General features: G+C 36.0%; 1 protein-coding gene across 1 annotated transcript in view; it reads left to right on the plus strand.

Annotated features, from left to right (window-relative positions):
- Positions 1-13,253, plus strand: part of piezo1 (piezo-type mechanosensitive ion channel component 1) — a 101,472-nt gene that overhangs the window by 36,657 nt on the left and 51,562 nt on the right. The window contains exons 3-5 of the mRNA XM_051901052.1: positions 6,520-6,642; positions 8,395-8,437; positions 9,776-9,929. Of these exons, the coding sequence (XP_051757012.1) occupies positions 6,520-6,642; positions 8,395-8,437; positions 9,776-9,929 (320 nt within the window). The remainder of the gene's footprint in view (positions 1-6,519; positions 6,643-8,394; positions 8,438-9,775; positions 9,930-13,253) is intronic.

A 13,253-nucleotide genomic window follows, 5' to 3' on the forward strand; every position in this document is an offset into this window, starting at 1 on the left:
TTAAACTCTCAAAGTGCACCAGATTGATGAATTTAACTGTGGGAAACACTGGTGGATGTTACGCGTCTTAAGGATTAGCTTTATTGTTTTGTCAGAGAAGGAGGAAATGTGCCGATTGCTTCACCTTGCTTTACTTCTTTGAAAGAGGTGTCGAATTCCTACAGCTACAAAGTTTGCTTTCCACCGTCTGGATGTTACTGCTCTCAGGGCAGGCTTACAGCGAGCGCTGGGAAGATCTCACTCAAATGACCATCATCTACGTGCCTTTTCACAGGGGATAATCTGGCACTGAGGGAAGATCCCTGCAACAGCCAGCCATAGTGAAACGAAACCTGACGTTGAACAGTATTAATGGTTTTAATGAAAACCATCTTGCTTTTTTCCTACTGAGGATTAGCTATTCATTCTGTGGCGGGGAAATCCGGGGAAAGCCAAGCCAGTTGTGAACAATCAGAGGCTTAGGAGAAGAAGAAAGCTGTAGGAAAATGTAGATCACCACTACAGAATGTTAGCCAGGGTATATTTGGGTCAATACTCACAGTTTCCTCAATTATTTAGGTTTAAAGCTTATTAAGTTCAGAATAGCTTGTTCTGCTTACTGACTTGGTTACCTTTGACCTTTTACTGTAATAACTTCTTCACAGATGTCTTTGACTTGTGTCTCAGACGACTCTGCTCTCATGCTGTCTGATGCGTATTTCATGCAAAAATGGTTCTCAAAACTCAAAAAGGTCCAGTATGATGGTTGACTTTAAACCAATGACAAGGTTTAAAGTCATGTAAACACCTTAAAGAGGTTATTTTCTTGGTTTGAGGTCAACATGAAATTAATCCCAACCCAATTTAGGCCTAAATTTAAGAAGTACGTATTTGAATTGCATAAAAAATGGTATCCATTTGGATTACACAGTTTTAACATATAAGAAACATTAATAGTACTAATAAACTAAATGTGTTTTAAGTACACAATAACAGGGTTTATATATTTATCATAAATAAATCCAATTTGTTTTAATCTCATACATTTTAACTAATGAAATATAGCCTGTTCCACAGCTAGCTATTTTAACCATCTTCATACATTTTTAACTGAATAAATTTAATTTCTTTCTTAATAATCAGATTTATGCTGATTCTAAATGCGTTTTGAAAATGATTATTTAAAAAGTCAAATAGATGCAAATAGTTAATAATAAACTGTCATGATAAATGTGCCTCACATTTAGTTCATTAGTTTGTTAAAACTGTGTAATCCAAATGGATGTAAATATTATTTGCAATTTACATACATAAATCTTAAATTTACACCTAAATTTTTTTTTTTGAGTGTGTAATGAGTCAGACAGGATTAATGAGGATTTTGTTTTGTAATTATTGGATTTGACGTGCATCGACATATCATGCAACCAGGAGCATGTGTTAAGAAAGTAAATAGGGTCAATTTTGATTATTATTATTTACATTAAGTAAAACTTGACTGACACACCTATATAATTGTTAGCCATTTTATTAGAGGTGGACGATATGACATTCAATGACACATGAAATTTCACGATAACAATATATATCTCAATATAGGTATTTTTATTTTATTTTATTGTTGTTTAAGTAAGAACAAAGATGCAAATTACAAACAAATGATAGTCAGCTACAGTAGGATTATTGAACATGTAGTAAGCAATATTACAGAAATCGTAATCAAATGTAAAAATGAAACACTACATAGTCTTTACTGTATGAATTAAATTTGATTCCTTTAAAGCTACTAAAGTTATTCAGCCACGAGTACGTTTGTGCCACATTTGTCTTTTATTGTTTGATTAACATTTTAAGTAATACTGTGCTACGCGGATATATTTACATACTCAAAATAAACAATACAGCCTTTAGCAGTATCTCTAAAGGCCCCGATATACTTAAAGTGAAATCAAAGATCAAACCGGTGTGACATCATTTTAAACTAAATCAGGCCAAAACGAAGTTCGTTTGGTGTTTGTTTCAGGAGTTTGAAACCGCTTGCCAAAGCAAACTTTCTGGAAAAGTTCACTCTGGCTGATAAACCCCTTCAAACTACTATTGGTCCGTGGTGATGATGTAATAAGTGGGTGTGTCTCTGGGGCTTCGCCTTCTATGAGGTGTAAATCTTCCCTGGTTCATTTCTTCTGTTCAGTCCATCGAGGTCAGACGTCCACCAATAAAAACAGTAAAAACCGCTGGTCATGTATTGTATTTCAAACTTCTTTTTACCCCTAAGCGAAGAAAAAAACTTCGCCGTGAGTATATCGGGTCCTCAACGATCGATACTTTATATCATCACCACAATATATATTGTTATACCGCCCAGCCCTACATTCTGTATAATTTAATCTACATTAGATGTCATAATTCTTGGCCTTGAATAGATTTATTTTCATCTTACATTAACATATTTAGTTTGGCACTTGATCATTTTCCATTAAAGATTATTTAAAGTGGTTTAATTAATAATGGCTGTGTTGTTCTAAATTTTCCACACAAATGCACACTGGTATGTCAGAGCGCATGATTTCCCAGCACTATGTGTGAGCGAAACGTTCCGGAAAGCATCAGCGCTCTCTGGGGTGAGTCTGCCACGTGCCCCCCACTGCCAGGGTCAGAATTTGGGTTCTAGTCTCACCAGTTACTTACGTAAGCTGCTCTCTCTCACCAACATTCACTTCCTCAACCACAGGAAGCTCGTGATACTCTTGGGAAGAGTAGTTTGTCATCTTGAAGCATTATTTATTTTGATAATGCGGTTCCATTAACTAGTATATATAACATTTCATGCACTGATTTTTAACAAATGACACCAGGGTCAGGTCGTTGATGACTCAGATAAAAAAATTAACTCTATTTTTGGCCATAATGTGCATTGTACATTACTTGGAGCATTTAAAATGTGTTTTTAAGTTATATCGGTTTTATCGTCTGCCATACAAAGTCTTAACAGTTACAAAAGTAATAGCATACCTCTCTCCAACAAACCACACAATTTGAAGTATATTTCATGTTCAAAATTCAAATAACTAGGATTAGAGTTTTTTTTTTTTTTTTTTTTTTTTTTTTTTTTAATATAACAATTTAACAAGGATAAACAATCACATTGATATGGCATGAAGCCACCTTAATGCATGAATGTTTTGCCAATCATTATTACATTTCTGGGTCTTTATCGACCCGAATCTATATCTGACACGGGTGGATCTCTAACTGCCGCAGTAGTATAAAACTCACCTGATATTTGAATAACAATTACTAAAGAATAAAATAAAGCATATTTTGTTACCTTTTGGAAGGGTTCATTTTGAGCAGATGTTTTTTACCATCATCGTTGTCATCGTCAGAGCTCATTTCCTATGGCAATAAAGACCCGATGTATGTGTTTAAGGGTTAAAGATCCCATCAAATTGTTTGCACAGCACACTTTTCTTTTCTGTTTTCACATATTTCCAATTGAAACTTGTTGGAGTTGGAGATATATTGAAATAATTTCTATTTTTGGAATAGCATACTAAAGGTGCGGTCACATTTATCGTTGTCCAGCAAATTTTTTTCATTTAAATAGAAATACACGAAATTGGGAACTTTGCATGGGGGCGAAAAATTCTGCGATGGGTTCAATTTGATCACGTAGATGACAGTAATGTAGTATTACTAAGGGGATATTTTTACTAATTGTCCACGATATATTGCCATGGCCGATATATCGGTCGATATGTGGCATTTTTTTAAAATTATTTAATTACCAATAATTCTTCGTGTTTGGCTGATGTGTTTAAAGTGGGGCTTTTATTTACAGAATATATATATATATATATATATATATATATATGAATGGTAAAACAGTGCTAAAGGCACACCTTAAAAAAAAAAGTGCTTTTCATTACTCCCATAGTGTATGATTGCAGAAAAAATATATGTTTGCATTGAACATTGATGGAGCAACAGATTTTGTGTGAAAATATATCATAAAAGTTTATTTTGTTTAAAAAAAAAAAAAATGTTATAAATGTATGAGGTGGCGAGGGGGGCCTTTTACCCCATAGACACACAGGTAAAACCGATATATCGGCCGATATGTGGCATTTTTCATTATCGGCATTAAACAATAAGTTTTCCCTTTCTGCCCTATGTGTTGGAAGTAGTGTGTTGAACATTGATGGAGCAACAGATTTTGTGTGAAAATAAATCATAAAAGTTGTTTATTTTGTTTACAAATCTTATAAATGCGGTGGTAAGGGGGGCCTTTTACTCCACAGACACACATGTAAAACCGATATATCGGCCGATATGTGGCATTTTTAAATTATCGGCATCCACCAATAAGTCTTTTTTGTTTGGCCGATGTGTCAAAAGTGGGACTTTTATTTTGACAGCACTGAGAACAGGATATATATATATATATATATATATATAATATATTGGTCACGCTTTCAAAATATCTGTATATCATTAGGTCTGATTGCTTTCTCGCCATTGAACCGCTCCTAAGTTTGTTTTCAAAGGGGACGAGATCACCTCGTTCAGGTGATCTCAGACCAATTGTTTTGGTGCGGATCCGAGCGTGATTGCTGTGTTGAACCAAACTAAGGGAGAAAATATGCTAGGTTCCGGAAAAAAAAAATATCTCTAAGAATGCTTTCAATTTAGTCACCAAGATGAAACATATTTTTTTACCCCACATTAAAATACTGAAAATCCAATTGTCTTTCATTATATTACACTGTAGGGATTCGCCAAAGTAAACAGTGTGTATAACAACAGAATAACCTTCGAAATTGGCTGAAAATATCCCACCATTGATGTGTAAAACCTCTTGCTTGTCTTGGTAAGGCAGACTGTTATTCTTTCCATAGTAACTGAGTAACTCTATACCATTTTGGGGTCTATGGAGCTGTGTCAAGTGCTCTAGAGCATCAGTTCTTGTTAAAACAATCACGGCTACACGTGTCAAAACACAAGACATCGCAGTCATCTAGTTGTGTGGAAAATCTCATAATGGCCGTGCAGATTTCACACTCCCGCTGTAGTGTGGAACAGGTTCGATGTAAACAGCGGAGCTGCTATCTGTGGCGAACGCTGAAGTGGCCTTTCATTGAATCTCACTGGAAACAAACCAGAGAAATCGCCAAGACAAACTGGAAAGACAAATACAGCTCTGTGTGTCCAGTGTTCATTCTTACCCAGGTGTCCTCACTCACCTCGTCTAGCCCGAATATCTCTGCTGCGATCCTGACATACAGAGTATGTACTTTAGTTTGCAGTATAGTAGGCAGAAAGCCCCAAGTAAGGAAACGGCCCGTCTGATGTCTGTCTAGTAAAACCTTTATTTTACAGGTTACATTATGCAGCAGAGCATTTCCATCAGTGTTTTACAGTAAGGTATAACCACAGACCTCAGGTGGTGCTCATTTCAGGCTGTAATTGTTGACTGTGCAACTTTCCTTATAAGTAGTGCATACTAAGGCACTCTTACTATTCATACTTACGGTTAGTGAAAACCCCTAACCCTACGTCTTAAACTTTTAGTGTGGCAGTTTGTGGTACGGACAGACATGAATAAAATGATGTGGCTTGTGCCAGCCTATGGTCTTCATTGGCTGACGCCATCATTACTGTTCGTATCACTCTGTATCAAGTGCTGAGGAAGATCCAGAGCTGAAATTCAGATATGCTAATGGACGTTTGGTTTCTGACATGCACTGTAAGCGGTCGACCTGTCATAACAGACTGGGCCGTCTGACCAATCAGAGCAGAGCAGGCTCTCAGAAAGGCGGGGTTTAGAGAGACTGAATCTTCGAACGAAACGTTTCAGACACTGTGAGAAAATAGATGATGCTGCAATATATATTATGAGAAAATTAAAGTGTTTTTTAACCTTGAATGCATGTAAACCTGTTGTAGGAGACTCCAAAACACAATTAGCAACCTTAAAAATAGCATAAAGGAGCATTTTAAAACATGTAAAATGACTCGGCCCTAACAGTGACCAGCTGTAGCTGAAGTTTGGAGCTCTTTACAGACCGTTTTATGTTTTAACAGAAATGATTTTTTGCGTGTATTTTGACAGTCCTGCTATGATTAGAAGAGCTGGGCCTGGCTTTGCATTTTCCTAATTCTCGCAAAAGTTAAACACTCACACATGTGCTTATTTTGCTCCTGTACCTCTGCACTGTTGGAAAAAGATCCAGTCTTTGGGTGGCTACAATGTAAATTTTGCAAAGCCTGTAAAGCTATTGTTATGACAACCAGTGGGTAGTACTATGTCCATGGACGTTTTTTTAACCATGATTTTAAAAATGGCAGGTTTAAACTTATATGAACAGTAAATATGAGGTTTATTTTCAAGTTGATGTAGGCTGATTTGTGAATGGAAACTGTAGATTTGTAATATTGACCATCATATCAGTTATTTCACTGTATGTACCTTCATACAGTGAAACCTTCGACTCCATGCATTTCTCTTGTCTTACTGTGTTTTTCCTCTCCCTTCCACAGGACACACTGGACGTTTCATCAAGGCTCTTTTCAGCACCAGTCTGATTTTCCTCTTGGCACACGTCTGCTTCCAGATCTGCCTGTACACTATCCCCAGCCTTGATGATGCACTGGGACACAACTGTAAGTTTAACTTATTTCAGGTGCATGTACAATCATAGAGCGTTTTTTGGCTTTTAGTATGAATATGTTCTCCTTAAGGTTATCTATACGCTAGTGTGATCCAAAACAATGACACAATTTGCAATTTGCTCATCAGATCTTCTGTCCAATCAAATGCTCTCTAGAATCTGAAGCGTCCCGCCCCCTACATTATAAATAGACACTGAAGCTGCGGCTGAAATTGGTCACTTGTTTACTGTTTTCTACATGGTGAATGGCACATAGTGCACTATATAGGGGATAGGGAACGATTCAGTGAGTGTAAACGTGCTTTCCATTAAAGCGAATGAAGTCTGGTTTCACGTTAGTGTCACGCGAACCGTCGCAGCTTCGGTCCAGAGACACAATCGCACAGAGCGGATCATATCCGCGAGTCAGTGCAGACCAAAAGACATATCGGACCCATTTGAATTCTGCACAAAATGCTGTATTTAAAAGCAATATGGAGGAGATTAGGAGGAAACTGAGGCTTTATGGAGCTCAACAGCTCTGGCCGAGCTGTGATAGAAACGAAACGCTATTGGCTATTTTAAAAAAGGTGAGGAGCTGTTTGATATGTCCCGCCCTGTCTTCCTGTTTCAGTGGAAATTACGTCAACACATTGAACACATGCTGTGTGTTTCAAGACACTTCAATGGGCCTTTAAGTGTCATTAGCTCTCCTTTAGGACCCAGGCAGTAATGCCTGATCAAAAGTTGTTATCGTGATGTCTTGACTAATTATAACCTATTTAACTATTGTATGATATTTATTACATTAAGTGCACAAACAATATGCTTGAAATATAAAATGAATGCCTATGTATTGCATAATCAAACAAACTGGAAACACAACCATACCTAACAGTGTGTTTTTATGAGGATAAGGATTGTTGCAACATACTAATCAGTAATCAGGCACTAAAAATACTACCCATTAAAAGTCAGTTGAATCAATGAGATCATTCGGGGTCCTAAAGGAAACCTGATTTTTGGGTGGACTCAATTTCTCACCACAGCGGCATTCGCGCAGAGGACGTGTTCAGGACGCAGAGGCCTCGGGAGCGATGTTTAAACATCAAGAAGATAGCTTAACCACCATAAGCTGGTATGATCAGCTGGTTTGTTGGTGGTCCAAGATGGTCTACAGAGTTTTACCAGATAATGACAAACTTAGGGCAACAAGAAGCCAGCTACTATGTTCCAAACACACCTACCTGATTAAACCGAATTTTCCAGCAGGGCATTCACAGGTGACCGTGATTTTTCTCAAGTAGGACGTGTTCCTGGATCTAAATCTTATGTTGGTTCCAAAACAACAGTTTGGTCAACTAACAAAGCCTAAACATTGCTGTAACTAATAAAGTACCCATAAAATCATATAGTGTTCAACTAGATAGATTTCTTTCCTTTCTTGAATTACATGATATATAATCTGTTTGAGTTATTAGCCTCTCTTGTTTGAGGTTTGGACGTTGTTTGCTTTCCCTTCCCAAACTGTCCTGAAAGACTGATGCAAGATGCATCATTCCTGAGTCCCAGACTTCTTTAAGGAGTCGCCAGGCTGAGACTTCAAGGGCTCGTAGCCTTTGGCTGACTTCAGTGGCTCATGGAAATGTTTCGGTAGCTTTGCGAGGGCTTTTGTGGTCGGCTTGCCTTTATGTCCAGCGTGTAGAACTCACTGTGACTCACTTTATCCTGAGTTCACAATCCCTCTCTCTTTCTCTCTCCATAGGCAGCTCATGGGAGACTCTATCAAGACATGTTGGAGTGTCCAGGTATGTGGAGAATGTGGGGAATGAGAGGCGTCACCTTGACCTGTTTGAAAATGATCAGTGTTAGATCACAATGTTCAGGTCTGAGGGAACAGCAAGGCCATATACTCTCTACTCTTCATACGAATAAAGTTTAAATTAATAAAGTGTCTCACTAAAGCATTTTTTTTTTTATACAAGTGACATTTACTTAATCATGGAAAAAGTATTTCTGATCATTATCTTATTACCAAAACTAATTTTAGCATAAAATACCAATATTTTTCATACTGTTAATGCATGATTTTCACCATATGAACGTGTGATACCCATTATTTATTTTATTTTATTTTATTTATTTATTTATTTATTTTTTTTTCAGATGAAAGGTATATAATATACACACACACATATATATATATATATATATATATACATAGCATATAGCACTCTATTTTTCCCCCCAGATGAAATTGTATTTGGCTATTTTCAAGCCCTATTTTGTAGTACCCAAAAAAACTACTTAATTTTTGGGGGGTATTACAAGTAGATTTTTGAGTACTACAAAATAGGGCTTAAAATGGCCAAAAATCATTTCATTTGGGAAAAAAAAAATAATAATAATAACTGCTTATATTAAAAAAATATTTTATTTTATTTTATGTTTATTTTTAATGTTTATATTAAAATTTTATTTTATTTTATTATTTTATTTTATTTATTTTTCAGATGATACCAAATATCATTTTATTTAGGGGAAAAAATGCTTATTAACGTCATGTTTTGTTTTATTTTATTTTATTTTATTTTATTTTATTTTATTATTTTATTTTATTTTATTTTATTTTATTTTATTTTATTTATTTTAATGTGTATATTAAAATGTTGTTTTTTGTTTTATTTTATTTTATATGCTTTTATTTTATAAGCTTTAATATGATGTGTCTATTAAAATGTTATTTTATTTTATTTATTTTTCAGATGATAATAAATATTTTTATTTAGGAAAATAAATAAATAAAATGCTTATATTAACATTTTATTTTATTTTATTTATATCTGCTTATTTTTATTATGTATATTAAAATGTTTTTTTTATTATTATTATTTATGGTTATATATGTTTATTTTTATTGTGTATATTAAAATGTTATTTTATTTTATTTTATTTATTATTCAGATGATACCAAATATAATTTTTATTTGTGAAAATAAAAAAATAAAATGCTTATATTAACATTTTATTTTATTTTATTTAATTTAATTTAACCCTTTTCTTGGAAAGTGCCATTTTATGACCTCTCTAACGCCACATTGCTCAGATATGGAGTTTAACAGCGGCGTTTGCTCTTGCTCCTGCAGGCTGCCCCTGGACGACCCTTGGGCTGTTGTGTGGCTCCTGACCCCAGATCTTGGCATCTTCATCATCTCTCTGATCACCCTCATCCTCTGTAACCGCCTGTTGAAGAAGAGAGAGGAGGGGCTCGTACCTCACATGTCTGCACTTCTACATGAGGTGAGCTGAGCGCAGACCAGGCCTACTGCCATCTTCTGCTCTCTTGTGTTCGAGCAGCTCATTATGTTGAGTAATGCTGCCCCGACACACTCACAGAGAAGTTCTCTTTCATTCTTCGCTTAGGGGTAAAAAGATGTTTGAAATACTTAACCTGAGATATACTGTTAGTGAACATCCCGTCACACCAGTTCGTTCTTCGATTTTCCTGGAAGTAAATCGGGGCCTTTAGTTTGATTCGCTGGCTTTATTTTTTCTTACTGAAGTTTTGTCGAGCAAATGTGATCTCCTCAGGAACAGCTGCATGTTCTGCTTAATTGCAGAGTTATATCCATAAAATATTCTGTACTTTTTAGATGCAGGGAAATCGTGACCACGAAATGTATACGCGCCATGCTAACAGTCTATTGTTGTGGTATCATCGATTGGAGAATTACCTGCCTCTTTATATCATGTAAAAAAACTAATTGTGGTTGATGATTTTATATGTTGGTCAGGTGGAAGTTTCCTGAGTGTATCTTTTATATTAAGATAAAATATCCTCCAGATGTTACATTAAAAAATGCCTTGCAGTACTAATGTTGTTCATGTCCATAGTGCTGTATAGATATACCTTAAAGGGTTAGTTCACCCAAAAATTAAAATTCTGTCATTAATTACTCACCCTCATGTCGTTCCACACCTGTAAGACCTTTGTTCATCTTCAGAACACAAATTAAGATATTTTTGATAAAATCTGATGGCTCAGTGAGGCCTGCATTGACCGCAAGATAATTTACACTTTCAATGCCCAGAAAGCTACTAAAGACATATTTAAAAACAGTTCATGTGACTACAGTGGTTCAACTTTAATGTTATGAAGAGACAAGAATACTTTTTGTGCACAAAAAAAAAAAAAAAAAAAAAACGACTTTATTCAACAATATCTAGTGATGGCCGATTTCAAAACACTGCTTCATGAAGCTTCGAAGCTTAACGATTCTTTTGTATCGAATCAGTGGTTTGGAGCGCCAAAGTCATGTGATTTCAGTAAACAAGGCTTCGTTACGTCATAAGTGTTTCGAAATTTCAATGGTTCACCACTGGGGGGGCGTGACTTTGGCAGTTTGATACACGCTCCAAACCACTGATTCGAAACAAATGATTCCTAAAGCTTCGAAGCTTCATGAAGCAGTGTTTTGAAATCGCCCATCGCTAGATATTGTTGAATAAAGTCGTTATTTTGGGGGTTTTTTGGTGCACAAAAAGTATTCTCGTCACTTCATAACATTAAGGTTGAACCACTGTAGTCACATGAACTGTTTTAAATATGTCTTTAGTAGCTTTCTGGGCATTGAAAGTGTAAATTATCTTGCTGTCAATGCAGGCCTCACTGAGCCATCAGATTTTATCAAAAATATCTTAATTAGTGTTATGAAGATGAATGAAGGTCTTACGGGTGTGGAACGACATGAGAGTGAATAATTAATGACAGAAATTTTATTTTTGGGTGAACTAACCCTTTAATATTTTCATATTTTCTTTCTGCATCATGCCGGATGCAGAAAGGCTTATTCACGCTTTTATTGCGTCATGGCTTGATTATTGCAATGCACTTTATGTCGGTTTCCCAAACAAGTCTATCAAGAAATTACAATACATTCAGAATTCAGCCACCCAGCTGTTGACACATACAACTGCTCGTCAACATATCTCACTGGTACTTTATAACTTGCATTGGCTTCCTATACAAGCAGGAATTGATTGTAAAATACTTATCTTAACATATAAAGTGATTCATGGGACTGCCCCTGCTTATCTCTGCAGTTTAGTTGCCTCCTACACTCCAGGCCGTTCTCTCCGCTCCTGTGGGTCATGTATCCTTCAGCAGCCAGTGTATAAATTAAAGTCTATGGGTGGTCGAGCTTTCTGTTTCAGCTCCACGTTTGTGGAATGCATTACCATCTGTGATTAGAGACTCTCCAACACTGGACTGTTTTAAAAACTCTTTAAAGACTCACCTTTTTAGAGCTGCTTATTGTAATTGACTGTGATTTGTTTTATTGTGCTGTCAATTTTGTTATTTTATAATTTGTGATTTAGCGCTTTGAGTCTAAGAAAAGCGCATTCGAAATTAAATGCAGTATTATTATTATTATTTATTTGGACTTTTGGACACTTGCAAACAAAACCGCAGAAGTATCTAGTGCTGCTTAGAAAACAATTTAACTCCTCAAAAGTTCAATGCAGGGAATGTTTTCACTGGATTGTAAATGAAAGTACTATCATGTCATGCAAAGCTGAATGTGTGTGTGTGTGTGTGTGTGTGTGTGTGTGTGTGTGTGTGTGTGTGTGTGTGTGTGTGTGTGTGCTGTCAACAGCTTGTAACCATGGCCACAAGGTCAAACGTTTTGCTTTGGTGAACATGAATTCCTGCACAAGTCACACAAACATAGCAACAAGAATTAAAGTGAACAAAAAAGTGAGAAGCAGAAACATGATCCAGCATCACTGTGTTCATACAGTGTTGGTAATTGGACCAGAATCAGACCATCATGCAGTTTATTGAGGAGTGATGAGCCATGACTTTTCTTGACTTGGGCCAGAAGCGACACAAAACATCCACCCACAACAACTAACCACCCGCTACCTATTAACCACTCACAACAGCCTTACATTGTAGTGTTATTGCTGCATACACACCAGAAAATTTAGTTCTTATGATATTATTTGCTTATCTATGTGAAGGCGGATTCCTGATATACTTCAAGCGAAATCGAAGAACGAACTGATGTGACGTCATTTCGCACAAAATCAGGCCAGAACGAAGTATAGCTTGCCTTAGTGAAATTAGCAGCTGGTAAACACCTTCGAACTACCATTGGTCCGTGGTGATGATGTAATAGGTGGGTGTGGCTCTGAGGCTCCGCCTTCTTTGAGGTGGAAATCTTCTCCGGTTCGTAACCCTTCAGTTTATACAGTATATTATGTTTATACAGAGAAATCGTGCTTCACCAACCTAAAATGTTATTTAAAACATTTAAATGGATGCGTTGGAGGGAACTGAAATGCAGCCAATGTGAACTCTTCCTCTTTGAAAATCCCATGATGCACCTCATTAATTTGATTGAGCTGGAATCTAAACAAAAGGCAGCAGACTTTAAAAAAGCTCATTTTTGATTAATGTTTTTAGTATACTTTACTTTTTTTTAATGAAGTAGAAAATAGTAATGATAAAAAACATTTTTAAACCATCAAATTCTTTGATTCTCTTTAAATATTGTTCACGTTTTGTGATGTTTCATGTGATTCTTGCTCCCGCATTTCTTTTCTATTTTTTTGTTCCAT

Source organism: Ctenopharyngodon idella, chromosome 7, assembly GCF_019924925.1.
Source record: "Ctenopharyngodon idella isolate HZGC_01 chromosome 7, HZGC01, whole genome shotgun sequence".
NCBI lineage: Eukaryota > Metazoa > Chordata > Actinopteri > Cypriniformes > Xenocyprididae > Ctenopharyngodon > Ctenopharyngodon idella.